Consider the following 22385-nt stretch of genomic DNA (forward strand, 5'->3'; position numbering starts at 1 on the left):
CGCAAAACAAATTAATGGTTGAATTAATAGCATTTACCACGTTTTCAACCTACCAACCTTAAGATCACAGAGGCCACAAATGTAATAGACTTTATATTAGAACTTCCCTGTAATCCCAGGCTAAAAATGCTGACGTTCACATGATCCTGGTATTTTAATCACCCAGAATTACTTCCTGTTGTGGCATAATGTAAAGTGTAAAGCACTGTACAAAGGTATGAGGTTATAATTAGCCTTTGGTCAATAAGGTTCAAATGAAATTAAAACATGACATGACATTCTTTTTTAGTGAGACGAGGTAATAACACATTTCATTCTTAAACGTTTTTCCTTTCTGTAAACTTGTACTTCTTCCAAGTTTATTCCATGATTACAAGCTCTTTAACTTATTTTCCCAGCATCCCACTATATCCTCAACAGTTATTCTGCAATCATAGTCCCAAGTTTTAAAGTAATGAGTGAAATGTTCACTCCTAATTATTTCCGCCTTAAAATCCTCTCAGCTATGTGTGCCTATATGAACTACAAAATACTAGGCATTAGGTAATATAATGGTATGTAGAAGGAAGATGACAGAGAACAAGCCCTATCTACTCTTTATGGTGTTGCCTCCATTCTCCCCAATCTATCAGTCCCTCTTAGCCTCTCTGACTCTCAATTCCCTTACATACTCTGTCCTTCCACCACCAGGAAAACTAAACAAATAATAACTAAAATGAAAATTTCACCAGAGGGGCTCAACAGCAGAAGAAAGAATCAGAAAACTTAAAGACAGACGATTAAGAGTATCCAGTCTGACCAACAAAAAGAATGATGAAAAATGAACAGAGCCTTGGAGAGAGATCCATGGGACACCATGAAGCCTATAAACATATGTATAATGAGAGCTGCAATAAGAGAAGAGAGAAAGGAAAGGAAAGAAAGATTATGTGAAGAAATGATGACTGTGGTGGGGTGCAGCGCTTCATACATGTAATCCTAGCACTTTGAGAGGATGAGGCAGGAGGATCACTTGAGCTTAGGAGTTTGAGATCAGCCTGGACAACATAGTGAGACCTCATCTTTACAAAAAATTTAAAAAAAAAAAAAATTAGCTGAGCATGGTGGTACATACCTGCAGTCCCAGCTACTTGGGTGGCTGAGGTGGTAAAATTGCTTAAATCCAGCAGGTCAAGGCTGCAGTGAGCATGATTATGCCACTGCACTCCAGCCTGGGCAACAGAGTGAGATCCTGTCTCAAACAAAATAAAATAAAATAAATTTAAAAAAAAAGAAATGATGGCTGAAAACTTCTCAAATTTGATGAAAAACATTAATCTACACATCCAAGGAGCTCAACAAACTCCAAGTAAGATAACTCAGAGAGCCACACCAAGACACATCATAGGCAAACTGTCAAAGACAAAGACAAAGACAGAATCTTGAAATCAACAAGAGGGAAAAAAAAAAACCCTCTTCATATACAAGGGATTCTCAAGATTAACAATTGATTTCTCATCAGAAACCACGAAGGCCAGAAAGCAGAGATGACACAGTCAAAGTGTGAAAGAAAAAGACTATCAACCAAGAATTCTACATCCAACAACACTAATACTGCAAAACTCAAGAAGAGCTGGGTAAGACAGAAAAAGAATTATGACATTCCCAGATACAAAAACTGAAAGAATATATTGCTGGTATACCTGACATACAAAAAAATACTAACAGGAGGCTTTCAGCTAAAATGAAAGGACTCTATACAGTAGCTCAAATCCACACAAAAAATTAAGAACACCAGTAAAAATAATGACATAGGTAAAGAGAAAAGAAATCATAAATGTATTTTTGTCTGTAACTCTTTTCTTCAATATGATGTAAAGGACAAATACATAAAACAATGTTGCGGGAAGTCAGGGACCCCAAAAGGAGGGAGCCGCAGCAGAGGAACATAAATTGTGAAGATTTCATGGACATTTACCAGTCCCCAAAATTAATACTTTTATAATTTATTACACCTGTCTTTACTGCAATCTCTGAACATAATTGTGAAGATTTCATGGACATTTATCAGTTCCCAAATAATACTCTTATAATTTCTTGTCTGTCTGTACTTTAATCTCTTAATCCCGTTATCTTCGTAAGCCAAGAATGTACATCACCTCAGGACCACTATTGTACAAATAGATTGTAAAACGTGTGTTTGAACAATATGAAATCAGTGCACCCTGAAAAAGAACAGAATAACAGCGATTTTCAGGGAACAAGGGAAGAAAACCACAAGGTCTGACTGCCTGCGGGGTCGGGCAGAATAGAGCCATATTTTTCTTCTTGCAGAGAGCCTATAAACGGACGTGCAAGTAGGAGAGATATTGCTGAAATCTTTTCCCAGCAAGGAATACCCTGGGGAAAGAATGCATTCCTGGGGGGAGGTCTATAAACGGCCACCTGGGAGTGTCTGTCTTATGCAGTTGAGATAAGGAATGAAATACGCCCTGGTCTCCTGCAGTACCCTCAGGCTTACTAGGATTGGGAAATTACAGCCCAGTAAATTTTGGTTAGACCAGATCTCTGCTCTCGAATCCTGTTTTCTGTTGAGATGTTTATCAAGACAATACGTGCACAGCGGGACATAGACCCTCATCAGTAATTCTAATTTTGCCCTTGCCTTGCGATCTTTATTGCCCTTTGAAGCATGTGATCTTTGTGACCTACTCCCTGTATGTATACCCCCTCCCCTTTTAAAATCCCTAACAAAAACTTGCTGGTTTTGCGGCTCAGGGGACATCACAGACCTACCGATATGTGATGTTACCCCCAGAGGCCCAGCTGTAAAATTCCTCTCTTGGTACTCTTTCTCTTTATTTCTCAGACCGGCCGACACTTACAGAAAATAGAAAGAACATACGTTGAAATATTAGGAGCTGGTTCCCCCAATAAAACAATAATTATAAAATTGTGTTAGTGGGCTTAATGTATAAGACATATGTGCACAGTCACTGTGCAATACCATCCATGGTAAACTTGTGTGAAAATCCCTATCATGTTGGGGTTAAGTATTTAGGGTACTGATAAAATGCTATTCAATCTAGAAACTGCACACTTTCTAAAGTTCTATTAGGCAAACTCTCAATAAGAATATGAAGGCTATGGCTGAGAGTGGTGACTCATGCCTGTAACTACAGCACTTTGGGAGGTTGTGGCGGGTGGATCACTTGAGGTCAGGTGTTCAAGACCAGCCTGGCCAACTTGGTGAAACCCTGTCTCTACTAAAATACAAAAAATGAGCTGGGCATGGTGGTGCACGCCTGTAATCCCAGTTATTTGGGAGGCTGAGGCAGGAGAATCATTTGAACCCAGAAGGCGGAAATTGCACTGAGCCAAGATTGCACTACTGCAACCCAGCCTGGGTGACAGAGCGAGATTCTGTCTCCTACAAAAAAAAAAGAATGAAGGCTGTAACAGATTTTAAGAGTTAAGTTTCTCCATCACATTCCAAATTTATATAAAGACACACATGCCCATGGATTCCTTGGCACATAGAAGTCTCTGTTTCAAAAAGGACATTTATAATTGGGTTATCACTTCCTATTAATCAATACCTAAAATTTCAGCTATTTACCCAATTAATTCATGGAAGGTAGGGCTGAAAATGCTGTGCTAAATTATGGTACTCTAACATAGAAAAATAGCCCACCAATAATATTTATATTGGTTGATATAATAACATGTAAGGATTTTAAAATGTGACAAATCACTTACCAAATGCTTATCTGGTAAAACATTACAAACACCTCCCCACATTTTTTTTTTTTTTGAGACAGAGTCTCGCTCTTTCACCCAGGCTAGAGTGCAGTGGCACAATCTCAGCTCACTGAACCTCCTAGGTTCAAGCAATTCTCCTGTCTCAGCCTCCCGAGTAACTGGGACTACAGGCGCATGCCACCACACCCAGCTAATTTTTGTATTTTCAGTAGAGGTGGGATTTCCCCATATTGGTCAGGCTGGTCTCGAACTCCTGACCTCAGGTGATCCACCCCCCTCAGCCTCCCAAAGTGCTGGGATTATAAGTGTGAGCCACCATGCCCAGCCACAAATACCACTTTATAATCAATGGAAAATCACCAAATTAGAATTTTTTCAAACAATTTGCATCCTAAAGCAAACATAGGTCCAAGCATGGTGGCTCAAGCCTGCAATCCCAGCACTTTGGGAGGCCAAGGCAGGATTGCTTGAGGCCAGGGGTTCAAGGTTACAGTGAGATATGATTAAGCCACTGCACTCCAGCCTGGGTGGCAGAGCAAGACCTTGTCTCTAAAAAAAAATTTAAAAATAAAAGTAACACAAACTTAGAATCATGGACCACTGGTAGAATTTTTTCATTCTGTTCATTCATTTATTTATTCAAGAAACATTTATGGCACACTTGCTATGTCAGACTCTATGGTAGGAACTAGAGATAAAAAGACAAGGTCTGCCCCTCAAAGTACGCACAGTCCAGGGAGAGGCTCCCATTCTAGAATTAAAGAAGGTATGATTAGAAGAGACCTAATAGTTCCCTTATTTAACAGATGAAACTGGAACTGATCACTACTTAGCTACTAAGGCAGACAGACATCCAGGTCTAGAGATTTCCCACCCCATGTGTTCTTCGCACCACACTTCTTATGACTAAAAGCAATGAAGGAGTGTTTCCATGCAGGTGAAGCAGAAACATGGAACTGTGGGCAATATATGTAATAGTTATTAAATTAGAGACAGAAATCCCTAATGGATATGGACAATATAATTATTTAACAATTATTAAGTAACAATTATTTAAATAAATTTCTAACAATTTAGAGACAAACGTCTGTAATAGATGTGATATTATGGTAAAGCCCTAATTAGCAATCTTTACTGAAGAACTAAAATAAGGTAATATAATAGTAAGGCTTCCGAGCTATAATTAGTTTTGCCTCTGTTTTCTGATCTGTAAAATGGGGATATTAAAATTTTATTTCACATATTGTTGTGAAAATTAAGTGAATTAATACTTGAAACCATTTAGTAAGCCTGGTATCTAGTACACACTCATTAAATGTTTAGTATTCTTGTGAACAATCATTTCTTAAATGTACTAGTATGATACATAAAGACCAAAACAGGGAACTATTTTCTTTAAGGGATTATCCTATTATTATAATGGTCTTATTTTCTGGTGACTAATAACATCTCACTATATTATATATTTCAGAAATAGTATTTAAAATGAATAAGATTTAATAGTATGACCCCTTCCTCTATAAAGACCTTATTAGTCCTAAAGCTACAGAAAAATAGACATTAATTAAATTACTAATTAAAATAAAAGTCCATCACAATTTTAATAAATTAAATCATTTTGTTCAGTATTTCTGAGATCACAAATCTTAAATATCATTAAGAGGATATTCAAAGATGACTTTCAAGTAACTAAAAAGTTTATGGGCTACACATGGTGGCTCACACCTTTAATTCCAGCAATTTGGGAGGCCACGGAGAGAGGATCATTTGAGCCCAGAAGTTTGAGACCAACCTAGGCAACACAAGGAGACCTCTTCTCTACAAAAAAATTAAAAAATTAGCCAGGTGTGGTGGCACATGCCTGTAATCCCAGCTACTTGAGAGGCTAAGGCAGGAAGATCGCTTGAGCCTAGGAGGTTCACGCTGCAGTGGACTCCAGCCTGGGCAACAAAATGAGATCCTGTCTCAAAATTTAAAAATAAAATAAAAAGTTTATGCAGATTTTCTCACTCTACATAAAATATTCTTAAACTAACATATGTAAAATAAACATTCATTATATATATTAATGAAACTCTTTTATATTAAAATAAATCATCACCCAATATCAATAATAAAATAAATAACTGTATTTGTATCCACTTACTGCAATCTCTCTACAAGCCGACATGGATATTCCTGTGCCTTCAATTTGCTTCAATGCATATTCCTTTTCATCTTTTCTGCACATAAACAAAAAAACATCATTTTTCCATATATCACTTTCAGATTCAAAATTATAACTACAAAAACAATGGAAATGCACTTAATTTCTCAGTGATATGTAAACACTCTCATTATACCATGTATTGCTTATTATTTTTGATAATATTTCAACTACAGAAATATGAGATACCAAAAGAAATTCATGTCACAACGAAAACATCAGACACAGCGAAAACACAAAATTCAAAATTGAAACAGAACAGGATACTAAACACAGCACTAGTTTCAAAGAGTAAACAAGCATAAATATAAACTCAAACATATTGCAAGATAATTCCACTCCTGTCTTAATTATCTGGAGTCAACAAAAGCATTCTGTTATAGACATTCGCTATAAAAAACTGACAGACATAAACTCCCAGATTCATTTAAAGTAATTTCATAGTATAAGAAGCTTTATAGGAATGATAACCCACTAAAACACACTGTATCTCACCTAGCATGGGGACATTCAAAAGCCCGAGGACCTCAATCAAAAGCCTTTTAAAGATTTCAAAGCTCTAGCCACCAACATGTCATTCTCAGGAACACTAGGAGAAACCCAGTAGTTAAAGTGGATTTTTCAAACAATGGACATAGTATTAGGAATCCTGGGAAATCCCAACAGTTACTAAGTTGCTTAACCAAGAGAATACAGCAGTTCAAAATCTAGTGAAACATTCTGTTAAAATATTAACAGTATGAGATAAGCAGCTAGTACAATACAGTAAGTACAGTAAGCATTCTCAAGGGTGCTGATACCAGAACCAGCCACACAAAGGTCTCAGCTGAATGTCATAACTATAGTTCATATTGTGAGCTGTTCTTATAAGAGAAGTTAAATCCATGCCTTCCAAGTTTTGTCTTTTGATCATATTAGAGCCTCAGCAAAGTATCACCATGTCATGATGTTTTTGTCAAATATAGCGCCAAAGTAGTGCCACATCTGTCTTAGCTATTCCTCATTTTCCCCATTCTATGTTTACCTGCAGATAGAGCAGTTTAGGATGTTATTCAAAATCCACACTTTAAAACACCATTTTAAATCCCTTTTGAAGATTTTCACAATCATCTTCAAGCAAATAATTGAGTTATGGTTACTTTCCCTCACAATGAGTTTGAAAATTATATCCATTTTTCTTCCAACAGATAGCATTCAGGAAATAATTAAACAGTATTTTGACAAATAAAACATACTAGGTACGTCAACAAGATGGACTATGATGCAATTTTTTTAAATGATGGCTAGAAGGTCATTAGAAACGTGGAAAATATTTACCATATACTACTGAGAAAATACACAAATTATACTATATAAAAATATACATCTACAAATATGTTGAAGGCAATACAAAAAATTAACAACAGTTACGTTAAGATATAGGAAGTTATGTCAACTAACTTTAGTGCTAATATTATATTGCCTTTAAAAAGCCAAAATAAATTGATACTCTGAGAATACCTACTAAAACAATCTTTAGTATTTTCAAAGTGATAGCTCAGGCATGTTTTAAAAAGCAAAGTCAAAAATAAGGAAAGTTTAAATGATCATTTTTTCCTTTTTCTCCATCCTGTTTTTTGCCCAGACATAAAACTAGACTTTTTCAGACCACTCAGAAGCCATTAAAAAGCATAAACTGCAGGTGATTGAATGTAATCAAAGCCAAGTGTCCCTCCTGTGCCTTAAATGTATTTGTGGGTACATGAGTGAGAGCACATGTGCCTGAGAAGCTCAACACAATGCTTACGATGTAAATTTTATACATTTAATAATTAAGTTATCTATCAGGTATCTATTGCTAAATATTTAAGTTTGATGTATTCTTGAAACAAAATTATAAAAGCTTTCTAAAAAATTTTTCACATGAAACTATAATTTTTTCAACAGAAACATTTCAATCCTCAGTTCCCCTAGACAAAGTAGTCCAGAAGCTCATGTAATTGCATAGTTTTATTTTTAATACTGTAAAGAATATTACACAATCTGGATAGGTTATAGTTGCTATGGAAACTATAGGATCTTTGCAGTAAGTCAAAAAGTGCAAAATTAACACATCAAATTAATGGCTTTTGAATTTCACATCCAGGCTGTCAAAGGAATTTGAAAGCTTGAACAGAAGAGACTGAGCATAGGCCTTTTACTCTAAATTATGTGGACAGGAACAAGGAACAAACCCAGTAATTATTTCACTTAATAAGTTTAAATATAACTTCCACCTGCTAAATACTAAAAAATTTGCAATTTTAAGATTTATTCGCAACATTTAAATTGAGAATGAAAGAAAGTACATATATCATTACTATTTCTCTTTGTAAACTAACTGTCAGATGGTAAGTGATGATGCGGCATCTCTAAGGTTCACCATATGAAGAAGTTGCAAGGTCCCAGAGGGCATATGGGACTTCTTGGCACTGTACTACGTGAATGCCAATCTTTGGGCATATGCCAACACCTTAGTCTGAAGACAAAACATGCATCCTTTAACACAACGTCTAGAAATATTTCAATGATTAGGCACATGAGACAGGGAAGCTTTATTGCTCTCATCCCACGTGAGTGCCCCTCTCCAGGAGTTTCTCCAAGTAGAGGAATTCATACCTCACAGCTTAGATGTTTCAGGCACATGTAATATTAAATATCATAAAAGAACAATTTTTTATTTTACATGACAAAGCTGAAAAGCAGGTGAACCTGCCTAGCCTACACTGCTATGATAATCCAGCTTTTAGAGGCAGCTTAGTTCCTCCTTAAAACTATTTCATTTCCAAATTACTTTTATTTCTAAATAACATAGACAAAGCAATTCCAAAGCCTTCAGAGAAACTGTTTTCTACATTTTCGTGTATATTAGATAGTATGATTAGAGCAACTGCATATTGAAATTAATCAGAGGAATTTACTAAATGCATCCAGAAGAATTAAAAATACATGTATTTGTACTATAAACATGGATAAATGCTATATAGAATTTTTAAATATCAAGATGTTTCTTCTATATGTCTATAACATGTAGCAACACCATGAAAACTTCACTCTCAGCAGTCACAATGAAAAACAATTGTTTGATGTGAACATTACGTAACAAAATAGAACAAATAAATTTGACACAGACCAATTCTATTAGGTCTTCCATCTGAGACACTATGTTCCTTTTTTTTTTGAGACAAATGTGTCCCCCAGGCTGAAGTACAGTAGCATGATCTGGGCTCACTGCAGTGTCAACTTCATGGGCTCAGATGATCCTCCCACTTCACCCTCCCAAGTAGCTGGGAATGCAGGCACGTACCACACACCCAGGTAATTTTTGTATTTTTTGTAAAGATGGGGTTTCGCCATATTGGCCAGGCTGGTCTCGAACTCCTGAACTCAAGTGATCCGCCCACCTCGGCCTCCCAAAGTTCTAGGATTACAGGCCTGTACCACCGCGCCCTCCTGGCTCTGGAAAATTTTTGATGCAAACAATTCTACAGAGAGTAGAAAATATAAAAAGCACACATCTGTGCAAAAAATAGAAATCATTATTTTGCCTCATCGTATGAATGACCACACTATTTTTTTTTTTTTTTTTGAGACAGAGTCTTGCTCTGTTGCCCAGGCTGGAGTGCAGTGGCATGATCTCAGTTCAGTGCAACCTCCGCCTCCCAGGTTCAAGCATTCTTCTGCCTCAGCCTCCAGAGTAGCTGGGACTACAGGTGCCCGCCACCACACCCAGATAATTTTTGTATTTTTAGTAGAGATGGGGGTTTCACCATGTTGGCCAGGCTGGTCTCGAACTCCTGACCTGGTGATCCGCCCGCCTTGGCCTCCCAAAGTGCTTGGATTATAGGCGTGAGCCACTGCGCCCAGCCAAATGATCACACCATTAACCAAAGAAATGATGACATGACCTAAATGAAGACCTGGAAACCTAAGATTTTATCCTAAAAGCAATGAAAATTACATATGAAGGTTAATCTTATTAGACAGGACTAAGATTAAAGGGATGAAAAACAATTAGGAAGTTACTGTGATGTAAGTGTGAGAAGGTGAAAACCTGGATGAGTAGAACAGAATGTTAGCTCTGAAAGGGATCTAAGACAATCCTGTATAATCTGTTCACTTCAGTGATGAAGAAACTAGGCCAGCAGCCAGAGGCAGAGCTAAGACCAGCTCTTCCAATTCTTCATGACAGAGGGGTAATAAGACAGGAGAAAAGAAGGGACACCTGTGATAGTCATTTTAAAGGAGGAATTGATGGGACCAAATGAACAGAAAAGATTGAGAAGGAAGAGTCAAAGATGAGTCTGAGGTTTTGAGCTTGGCTGATGCAAGGATGATGCCACTAAGAACAAGGTTCATATCAGATCTCAGAAGATTCTGTAGCTTATAAATGATTCCTTTATATAGAAAGAAACCCCAACCAAAAATGAAAATATCTCGGAAGTTCAAAAAGGAGATGTCCTGAAGATATTTATTTACTAAGGGTCTACTATAGCAGAGTTTCAGACTGAAAGGTTTGAATCCATAGATGTGATGATATTGCCTAGAGGAAGTAGCACATAGATAAGAAGACTTTTGAGTGCCCAGGAAAGAACTGGAGGGAGGGAGGAAGGGAAGGAAACAGTTCTGAAGATACTTCTCTTTTTCTTTTCTGAGACAGAGTCTCACTCTGTCACCCAGGCTAGAGTGCAGTGGTGCAATCTTGGCTTCACTGCAACCTCCGCTTCCTGGTTCAAGCAATTCTCCTGCCTCAGCCTCTGGAGTAGCTGGGATTACAGGCGCATGCCACCACGCCCAGCTAATTTTTGTATTTTTGGTAGAGATAGGGTTTCACTATGTTGCCAGGCTGGTCTCGACTCCCGGCCTCAAGCCATCCACCCACCTTGAACTCCCAAAGTGCTGGGATTACAGGCATGAGCCACCACACCCAGCCCAATACTTCTCTTTCATATCCCTTAGAACAGGGTCCTCAACACTTGGCCCACAGATCCCTACCAGTTGGTGGCCTGTTAGGAACAGGGCTGAACAGCTGGAGGTGAGTGGTGGGCGAGCAAGCAATGCTTCATCTGTATTTACAGCTACTCTCCATCACACCCATTACCACCTGAGCTCCACCTCCCGTCAGATCAGTGGCGGCATTAGATTCTCATAGAAGTGCAAAACCTACTGTGAACTGCACGTGCAAGAGACAGGTTGCGTGCTCCTTATGAGAATCTAATGCCTGATGTTCTGTCACTGTCTCCCATCACCCCCAGATGGGACCATCTAGTTGCAGGAAAGCAAGCACAGGACTCCTGCTGATTCTACATTATGGTGAGTTGTATTTCATTATATACTACAGTGTAATAATAACACAAATAAAGTGCAAAATAAATGTAATGCACTTGAATCATCCTGAAACCATCCCCACCCTGCTGGGTCTGTGGAAAAACTGTCTTCCACGAAACCCGTCCCTGGTCCCAAAAAGGTTGGAGACCACTGCCTTAGAAGACAAACAATTCTATGAAGTTTGCTTTTTCTAAACCTTATGAGTCGAATTCAAATCATGAAATCATCAGAAATACAGTATCTAAAATAAGACAGTATTACCAGTTTTTACAACTAGGTGTTACTAATAAGACATTCTTCAAACTATGTGATGTGCATCCATTGGTCAGATAAAAAAAAAAAAAAAGACATTCTTCAAATCATATGACATCTGAGCCAACTATTTTTTTCTTCAAGAAGAATGATGAAATAAATCAATGTTGTATCCCTTTCCTTTATTATGTGATGATTTGGCTTAGCCGAGTAGGAGGCTTCCACAACATGGAAAAATAATTTTAAAACACAATGTGGAATAAAAATTTGAAATAACAAAAAAAAAAAAACATCTTGTTTCATATGGGTATCATTCTGAATTATTCAGTATCATCATGAGCCCAATATTCAGCCAGCCTAGTAGCAATGATCCCTTATTTGGAAACAGTATTCTTTATTACATAATAACATATTTAAATTTTTTATGATGAAAATTTTCAAAAATAAATAAATAAATGACAGTAATGCTGCATGTACCCATCCCACAATTATCAACTCATGGACAGCCTTATTTCTACTGCCTCCACTTTTCTTAATTATTTTGAAACAAATCCCAGACATCTTTCCATTTCATTTATAAATAGTTCAATGTCATAACACTTTAATATCAAGAATTTTTCTAGTTTGAATAATAGTCTTTTAAAGTAATTCTGAAACATTTAAAATCTTCCAACATAAGGTACTGCTATTATTTTGTTTTCCTCTTATTAATGAATGATGTCAGATAATACTAGCACACTCTTTATGCTTTCCTTTCCTTTTCTGACAAAAATGTGCTTCAAAAATTATGCTTTCATCCACCAAATATTTCACCTATTCCATCTCTAAACATCACCAAAATACAGTACTATTCTTCTTTATTCAACTTAAGAATTCCCTCGCAACATGAAAACGTGACAACAGTTTGATTATGTCTTTGCTTTCATTTCTTAGAAAGACTACCTTTATTTACTCCTGTTTTTGTGTATGTATGGAGACAGGGTCTCACTATGTTGCCCAAGCTGGTCCCAAACTCTTGACCTCAAGCAATCCTCCTTCCTGGCCTCCCAAAGTACTGAAATTACAAGTATGAGCCACTGACCTAGCCTACTCCTTTTTCTTACAAACTGATTGACTAGTTATCTCGGGGTTTTTTTGTTTGTTTTTGGTTTTTTATTTGTTTGTTTGTTTGTTTAGACAGAGCTTCACTCTGGCCCCCAGGTTGGAAGGCAGTGGTACGACCTCAACTCACTGCAGCCTCGACCTCCGGGCTCAGATGATCCTCCCACCTCAGCCTCCCAAGTAGCTGGAATTACAGGCATGCTCCACCACACCAGGCTAATTTTTTGTACTTTTTGTAGAGACAGGGTTGTGCCACGTTGCCCAAGCTGGTCTCGAATTCCTGGGCTCAAGCAATCCGCCCACCTTGGCCTCTCAAAGTGCTAGGATTACAGGCATGAGCCACCACACCTAGCTAGTTATCTTTCTCTTAAAAATGATCTTCATTATACACTATTTCCTTCATTTAGAATTCCAAGTCAGATAAATATTTAGTATTTTAAAAGCTCTAAAATTATAAAATTTTAGAAATCCCTATTAGTTTGGCCAAAAAAAACTTTCAAAACAACTAGAATAATGTTTTCTTTTTTTTAAGACAAGGTCTCTGTCACTCAGATTGGAGTGCAGTAGCGCGATCATGGCTCACTACAGCCTCGACCTCCCAGACTCAAGCAATCCTCTCACCTCAGCTTCAGAGTAGCTGAGGCTATAGGTGTGCACCACCACACCTGGATTTTTTTTTTTTTTTTTTTTTTTTGTAGCGATGGGGTCTCACTATGTTTCCCAGGCTGGTCTCAAACTCCTAGGCTCAAGAGATCCTCCTGCCTTGGCCTCCCAAAGTGCTGGGATTAGAGGGGTGAACCACAATGCTTGGCTTAGAATAATGTTTTCATTGATGAATTAATTGTATAATTTCTTTTTTTTTAAGGTGTTCATATTTAGTTGACATTTGTATGCAACCATATCTTGGAGAGTTTTAATGAAAAACAACAATTCACTGAATTGAATTTGCACATCAATATACTTCACCAGTGGTCCACTAATGCTTCAAATCTTATTAATTAGGATATGTTGATAAAATTTCCCCAAGCTTCTTACTTTTTAGTCAACAACTACTTGAACTGTCAGTGCACTTCCAAAATCTCAAGTTCAATGTTGCATTGGTAAATATATTACTACATATCATCAATATTTAATGCTTAATTTGTTTCTAAAATTGGCAAATTTTTTTTTTTTTTTTTAGACAGGGTATTGCTCTGTCACCCAGGTTGGAGTGCAGTGGTGTAATCATGGCTCACTGCAGCCCCAACCTCCCAGGCTCAAGCAATCCTCCCGCCTCAGCCTCCCAAGTAGCTGGGATTACAGGCACACGTCATCACACCCAGCTAATTATTTATTTTTTACTTTTTAAGACAGGGTCTCGCTATGTTACCCAGGTTGATCTCAAACTCCTGGGCTCAAGCAATCCTCCCATCTCCACCTCACAAAGTGTTGGGATTACAGGCCTGAGACATCGCACCTGGCCTAAAAATGGCAAATTCTTATTGCTGGGAAATGAATTTTTAAAAAATGTATCTGCAGTAATGCTTAAGACTTCAGGCATTACTTTTAAGGCTTAGGCTTAAAACATTAATGATTAATAGACTGCAATCATTAGTAAATATTTAGTTAAACTAAATTTTTTTTTTTTCAAGACGGAGTCTCGCTCTGTCACCAGGCTGGAGTGCAGTGGCTCAATCTCAGCTCAATGCTACCTCTGCCTCCTAGGTTCAAGCGATTCTCGTGCCTCAGCCTCCCAAGTAGCTGGGATTACAGGCATGCGCAACCATGCCCAGCTAATTTTTTTGCATTTTTAGTAGAAACAGGGTTTCACCATGTTGGCCAGGATGGCCTCGATCTCCTGACCTCGTGATGCGCCCGCCTTGGCTTCCCAAAGTGCTGGGATTACAGGCGTCAGCCACCCTGCCTGGCCTAAACTAAATTTTTTATAGAAAACACTATCTTACTCTGAGAATTCATGAATCTTAAGTCAGACTTACTTGCTACAGAAGGTAATATAATAAGTGATGTGAGGCATTTATTTCAGAAATATGTTACTAAGCACATAATATGTGTCAAGCACTGTGCTAGGTTCCAGGAACAGGAGGAAGAAAGAGCTGATCCCTTCCCTTGTGAATTTTTTTTTTTTTTTGAGATGGAGTTTCAGAAAGAGCTGATCCCTTCCCTTGTGAATCTTTTTTTTTTTTTTTTTTTTTTTGAGATGAAGTTTCGCTCTTGTTGCCCAGGCTGGAGTGCAGTGGCACAATCTCAACTCACTACAACCTCCGCCTCCCAGGTTCAAGCTATTCTGCTGCCTCAGCCTCCTAAGTAGCTGGGACTACAGGCATGCACCACCATGCTCAGCTAATTTTTGTATTTTTGGTAGAGATGGGGTTTCACTATATTGGCCAGGCTGGTCTCGAACTCCTGACCTCAGGTGACCCGCTTGCCTCACCTCCCAAAGTGCTGGGATTATAGGCGTGAGCCACCATGCCTAGCCCCTTGTGAGTCTTTATACAGAGAGACACACAAGCAAAGGGTACAATCTAATAAATGCTATAACAGAAAAACATGAAAAGAACATCAGATAATGAGTGAATAGAAGGGCTTGGTTGTGGTGGAGGGGATAGACAGGGACTGCTATCAGGTAAACAATTTTCAAAGGAACATTTGAGTGGGTCCTGAGAGATAAGCAGGATTTCACTGAGCAAAGGAGGAAAGGACAGGGCCTTATAGACACCAGAAACGTGTGGACAAAGTCCAAAGATTAAGATCCATGCTATATCCAAGCAATTAGCCAAAGACAAATACAGCTAGAATACAAGAGGTGAAAAAACAAAAGAAAAGAGCAAAGCAGACAGAATCAGCATAGTTTTGTATGGTATGCTGAAAACTTGGCACTTTTCCTGTACTATCGAAAGCCATCAGAGGTTTTCCAGCAAGAGAAACATGATCAAACAGGTATTCTCAGTAAGTAGATAGTATGCAGGGTAGATCAGAAGATTTAAAGCCAGAGGCAGGGGGATCAATGTAGAAGTTTGAGGAGGGTGGATGAGGGCCAAAATTAGAGTAAATGTAGTCAGAATGGAGGGAATGGACTCAAGAGGCATTTCAGAGAAAAAAAATATATATCTATTATGGCCAGATGCGGTGGCTCATGCCTGTGATCCCAACACTTTGGGAGACCAAGGCAGGCAGATCACTGAGATCAGGAGTTCAAGACCAGCCTGGGCCACATGGTGAAACTCTGTCTCTACTAAAAATACGAAATTAGCTAGGCGTGGCACACGCCTGCAATCACAGCAATTTAGGAGGCTGAGGCAGGCACATCACCTGAGGTTAGAAGTTCAAGACCAGCCTGGCCAACATAGTGAAACCCTGTCTCTACTAAAAATACAAAAATTATCTGGGCATGGTGGTGCATGTCTGTAGTCTCAGCTACTCAGGAGGCTAAGGCAGGAGAATCACTTGAACTCGGGAGGCAGAGGTTGCAATGAGCCAAGATTGCACCATTGTATTCCAGCCTGGGAGACAGAGCGAGACTCTGTCTCAAAAAAAAAAAAAAAAACGTACAAAAATGAGCTGGGTGTGGTGGCTCGCCCCTTGGTCCCAGCTACTCAGGAGGCTGAGGCTGGAAGATCACTTGAGCCAGGAAAGTGGAGGTTGCAGTGAGCCAAGATTGCGCCACTGCACTCCAGCCTGGGCAAGACCCTGTCTTAAAAAAAAAAAAAAATTATCTACTGTGGCCAAATATATTTAGGTACATTGTAGGCATTCAAGAAATATTTAATGAATATGTATGCATATGTGTGCACATGTTTGTGTATATATGTATGTGTATATTTACGTGTGTGTGTGTATGTGTATATATATGTTTCTTGGGCAGACAGCCAAAAGAACAGCTGAAGGTAACTGAGATTTCTAGTCAAAGTGTTGTCTCAGTGAAATTAAGTCCATTTACAAAAAAGAAAAAATAATACTGACAATGGGCTAGTTTGGAAGTAGAGAATAAATTCATTTTGGACATGTTGATTTTGAAGTAGCAACTGAAGAGGCAGTAGAATATGAATGAAAGAAAATAACAGAACTGGAGTTCAGAAAAGAGAACATCTCCATAGAGGTGACTGTTAAAACCACAGAAGTAACTGTGATCACAAAGGGAAAGAACACAGAATCAAAGGGCTAAAGATAGTGGTCAGTGCAACCAAACCTCTTTCACATGATGGCACTCACATAATGCTATTATTTCTACTCTGGACACCAGGGTAGAAACAGACAAAACCACACATGGGCAGAGAGAAAAGGACCCATGGGCTTCCACTGCCCTAAACCCCACTAGTTGCCGAAGAATTTAGAGGATTAATTAACAGGACCCATAACCCATTCACAGCACCCATGCCACAGGCGCCCTTCTTCAGTAAACACCATCCTACAAAAGGCTGAAGAAAGGGAAACTATTAAAATTCCCTGATAGTAGCAAATCTGGATGTGGGATACGCTAAGAAAATTGGGTTGACTCCCCTCCCCTTAGAAAAGGAGAGCCATAAAAAAGGATAACCTAGATGAAAAGAGACTCAAAGCATATAACAATCAAATACTATGCATGAAATACTTGACTAAATTGTGGTTCAAATAAAAATAGCTATAAAAGTTTACTTGTGGGACACCTGGGGAAATTTAATTATGAACCAGAATTTACATAATATTATTATGATATGGTTAATTTTATTTTTTAATTTTTATTAACTGTCAAATATAGGATAATGGTATGGTAATGCAAGCAAATGTTCTTATTCTTAAGAGATATAGGTTCAGCTATTTGTGTGTGACATGTAATGACAACAACAAATTAATTTCAGGTTGTTCAAGTACATCAAAAACCATTCATATATGTACATAGAGATAAAGCACTTATAGAAAGATAATAACAATTGAACCTAGGCATTCAAGGCAGCTGAATGTAGGTGTTCACTGTTCTAAAGTAAACTTTTCTGCTTTTACAAAACTTTTCTTAATAACAAAATTGAAGAGAGAAATAACTAATAAGCAGCAGTTAAAGAGTTAAAGAGAAGGCCGAGTATGGTGGCTCACATCTGTAATCCCAGCACTTTAGGAGGCCAAGGTGGGAGAATTGCTTGAAGCCAGGAGTTTTGAGACCAGCCTGGGCAACGTGGCAAGACCCCATCTCTAAAAAAAATTTAAAAATTGGCTGTGCATGGTGGTGCTCACCTGTGGTCCCAGCTACTCAGGATGTTGAGGTTGGGGACCGCTTGAGCCCAAGAGGTTGAGGCTGCAGTGAGTCATGTTTGCGCTACCACACTCCAGCCTGAGCTACAGAGCAAGACCCTGTCCCCCACCTCCCCGCAACAAAAAGGAGTTAAAAAGAAAAACAATGAAAAACAATAAGAAAGGGGTGTACAGAAGCAAAGAAACAGGCATTAAAGGGTAGGTGGGCAAAAGTGTCAAATGTAGAAGCAAGGTCAAATAGGAGAGAATGGAAAAGAGCTCATCGAATTTAACAGTTAATGACATTTGTGAGAGCATCACTAGTAGAGCAAGCGCTTTGTTCAATACTCTCTCAAGGACCTTACCATATTTTATTATAATTAGTTAGAATTGATTCATCTCCCTTACCCCATCCCCAAATGAGGAAGGAGACTATCTTGCTCATTTCTGTATATTCTCTAGGAGCTAAGTACTTTGCAAACAGTAGGAACTAAACATGTTACCAAAATAAACTTGTTCATTAGTCTTGGTCATTTAAAAAAATATTTTCACAGTAATAAGAAAATCTAGAAAACTGTCTTTTAACTACACTCCAAAGATAAAAATATATATATTCTGAAAAATAAAATTAAAATGACAGTGATGATCAAACATCAGTATTTTTATTGTAAAGGTAATTATATCTAGAAATTCACCTAAAAGCAAGTACCTCCTTCTGGAGGGAAGGAGAAAAATATATATATTTTGCCATTCTTAAATCCCACCCTGTCAGATCAGATAGAGCTAGATCATCAGATCAGACAGTACTGAATCAAAAATCTGCTCCCCTTAGGTGCATTTTAAGATTTAAGTCTTCATGAAATCATCTCAAATATAAATATCAATGAAAAATAAATCAAAAAAAAAATGATGGGCCAGGTATAATGGCCCATGCCTGTAATCCTAGCACTTAGGGAGGCCATGGCAGGAGGATCACTTGAACCCAGGAGTTTGAGACCAGCCTGGTCAACGTAGCAAGACCCTGTCTCTACAAAAACTAAAAAAATATTTTGGCCGGGCATGGTGGCTCACGCCTATAATCCCAGCACTTCGGGAGGCCAAGGCAGGCGGATCACGAGGTCAGGAGATCGAGACCATTCTGGCTAACACGGTGAAACCCCATCTCTACTAAAAATACAAAAAAAAAAATTAGCCAGGCATGGTGGCGGGTGCCTGTAGTCCCAGCTACTCGGGAGGTTGAGGCAGGAGGATGGCGTGAACCCAGGAGGTGGAGCGTGCAGTGAGCCGAGATGGCACCACTGCACTCCAGCCTGGGCAACAGAGTGAGACTCCGTCTTAAAAAAAAAAAAAAAAATATATATATATATATATATATATATATATATATGTAAATTAGCCAGGCATAGTAGCACATGCCTGCAGTCCCAGCTACTCAGGAGGCTGCAGCAGTAGGATAGCTTGATCCTGGGAGTTCGAAGTTGCAGTGAGCTATGATCGCACCATTGCACTCTAGCCCAGCAGTTCAAGGCCAACCTGGGCATTATAGCAAAACCCAGCTCTAAAAAATAAATAAATAAGTAAAATAAAATATTAACACTGGAGATAATTTTATTTCCTTCTTTATGCTTATCTATACTTTTTGATTTTTCCATAATGAATATTAACTACTTGTATAATAATCATTTTCTTTTAAAAGTTTCCATATAAATTGACCTGAATTCATCTGTATGAAAGGTCAGGTTAACCTGACCTCGTTAAATGATCCATTTCATAGAAATGCCAACCCAAGACCAAATTCTAGTCACTAAAAAGCTGAAAAACAAGAAGTTAGGAAAAGAAAGCTACTGCCAAAGCAGAATAAATACCAACAATAATGAGCCAATCAACTGGGAACTTATGGAGGGCAACAGCATTTTTCCATTTACCATTAAATCAACATTAAAACAAAAAGTAATACTATCCAATACAACACATTTACAATAAGATTTATAATAATAGCTACACTTGTATGGTACTTACTATATGGCAGGGACCGACTAAAAGCCTCAACTAGGCCAGGCGCGGTGCATCACACTTGTAATCCCAGCACTTTGGGAGGCCGAGGCAGGCAGATCACTTGAGGCCAGAAATTCGAGACTAGCCTGGCCAACATAGTGAAACTCCATCTCTACTAAAACTACAAAAATTAGCCAGGCATGGTGGCACGTGCCTTATAGTCCCAGCTATTCAGGAGGCTGAGGCACAAGAATCACTTGAACTTGAGAGGTGGAGTTTGCAGAGAGCCAAGATTGTGCCACTGCATTCCAGCCTGGGCCACAGAGCAAGGCTTTGTCTCAAAAAAAAAAAAAAAGCCTCAACTATATTAACTCTTTTAGGCTGGGCACAGTGGCTCATGCCTGTTAATTCAAAACTTTGGGAGGCTGAGGCGGGAGGATTACTTGAGCCCAAGAGTTCAAGACTAGCCTGGGCAACACAATGAGACCCTGTCGCTACAAAAAAATACAAAAATGAGTTGGACATGGTGGCACATGCCTGTAGTCCCAGTGACTCAGGAGGCTGAGGTGGGAGAACAGCTTGAACTGAGAGGTCAAGGCTGCAGTGAGCTGTGATCACATCATTGTACTCCAGCCTGGGCGACAGGGCGAGACCTTGTCTCAAAGCATACAAAACTCTTACAATCCCTACAACATGCTATGAAGCAGGTACTATTAACCATCCCCATTATACAGATGAGGAAACTGAAAGCAGGTAGACTAAGTAACTCGCTCTATATCACAAAGCTCATTAAGTGGCGATCCAGAATTCAAACTTAAGTAGTCTGGCTAAAGAGTCTGTGCTTTAATCGCTATAGTGATTATTTCCCTTCTCAGACGGGGAATATGCCTGTCCAGTCTCACAGGCAAGACAGCACGATACATCTGAAGTTCAGTAAGGCTGGTTTCAAGTAGGGGAAAGCAAGTTAAAGCTGGAGAAGCAAGAAGGCCATATGAAGCAGAACAAGTAGGAACACAGGTAAGGATTTTAAGCAATCTGGGTTGGTGTTTTCGTTTGTTTTTTGATAGGAGGGGGTCTCATTTTGTTGCCCAGGCTGGTCTCGAATGCCTTGGCTCAAGTCATCCTCCTGCCTCAGCCTCCAGAGTAGCAGGGACCACAGGTACATGCTACCCTGCCCAGCACACAATCTGTGATTTTTGTAGTCTGAAGGTGTGAAGATAGCACAGGCAACTGGTTAAGAGGCCTTTGCAAATAATTTAAATGAGAGGTGGCTATAGTCTAAATTAGCATAGTAGCAGAGGCAATAAAAAGAAGTGGATGGATCTTACAGGTAATTAGGAAACAGTGTCAACAGAACATGTGGTGAAGAAACAAGAGAAAGAACTGCAAAAACTTGATTCCCAGTGTCTAGCTCGGGCAATGGGTGATGGTGATACCATTCACTGAGTTAAGAAGAGCAGACTGGGCAAGTTTTAAATAAGTTGAGAAGACTGTGGTATTGTGCAAACCAAGACGTCCAAAAGGCGTCTGGACACACGTATAGTTTAGACAGGAGATGTGGACTAGAGATAGAGATGTGAAAGTATTTAGAAATTGAAGTCATGAGACTAGGAGAAAAGAATCCTGAAAAACATCATTTAAGGATGTTTTTCATTTAAATTTCATTTAAGGATGCTCAGTGGTTTACCAATTATTTTACTTTACTTTTGTCTTTCCAACTAAATACTAAGTTCATTGAAAGCAATGATGCCTCCTACAAGCCTCTGTAACTCCACAGCTTTTCACATATTTATGGGTATTTGTGAGGTACTTAACCAACTGAGATATGGAGAAGGGATAAATAAAATACACTTGACACTAGGAAAATCCTTTTCTTAGGATTCTTTTGATCTTCCATTTTCCCCCCAGGCTTTTGCTCCCTCAATTACTGCTGCCCTGACTGTGCTAATCCAATGGAAAAAGATGAATTTGGGGACTGATAACTCTGGAGTTATGCAAAGGTTCTGTGATCTACTTTCTCATACCCAATACCCCATAAGCAAATTAGGGAAAAATTATTTTGTTTAAGAGAAAAATGGAGAAGAAGGATCCTCATTGAAAATAAAAGACAAAATTTGTTCTAGTGTATTTTACTGCCACAGTAGAAATTTGTATACTGTCAATCACAAAATATTCACTGTTTTTGGCCCTCCATCTTCTTCTCACTGATTGATCTCCCTGATCTCTCTTTCCTCCTATTCCTCCTATCAGACAAGATTAAGCTTTCCAGAAATTTTGTGAACACCCTAGCCTGAGGTCAAAGCTCTCTTCTCTGCATTCACCAAGCATGTGTATGCACTATACAAGTAGCATTCATCATATACCACTTTGTATGGTAACTTTTCCATAGTGTGTGACATAAAGAACTTGGGCTATGGACTTATATACCTCATATACCTATCCCACTAAGTCACACAGCGAATAGGTTACTTATACCTTCATATTATCAGTTTTTGCACCTGTAAATTAAGAATATTTACCTTATTCAACAGCTTTGAAGATA

At 38.6% G+C, this 22385-nt stretch overlaps 1 protein-coding gene across 24 annotated transcripts in view; it reads right to left on the bottom strand.

Moving 5' to 3' along the window:
- CDK19 (cyclin dependent kinase 19) overlaps nucleotides 1–22385 on the bottom strand; it is a 205404-nt gene that overhangs the window by 129356 nt on the left and 53663 nt on the right. For 22 of the 24 annotated variants that reach the window (XM_016956150.3, XM_063812625.1, XM_016956149.3 and 19 more), the window contains one exon: nucleotides 5888–5963. In XM_016956150.3, coding sequence (XP_016811639.2) covers nucleotides 5888–5963 — 76 coding nt within the window. Of the gene's footprint in view, nucleotides 1–5887; nucleotides 5964–6442; nucleotides 6562–22385 lie in introns of those variants that run through there. The other 2 variants (XM_063812633.1, XM_054686903.2) reach the window with 2 other exon arrangements.

Source organism: Pan troglodytes, chromosome 5, assembly GCF_028858775.2.
Source record: "Pan troglodytes isolate AG18354 chromosome 5, NHGRI_mPanTro3-v2.0_pri, whole genome shotgun sequence".
In the NCBI taxonomy this organism is placed as follows: Eukaryota; Metazoa; Chordata; class Mammalia; order Primates; family Hominidae; genus Pan; species Pan troglodytes.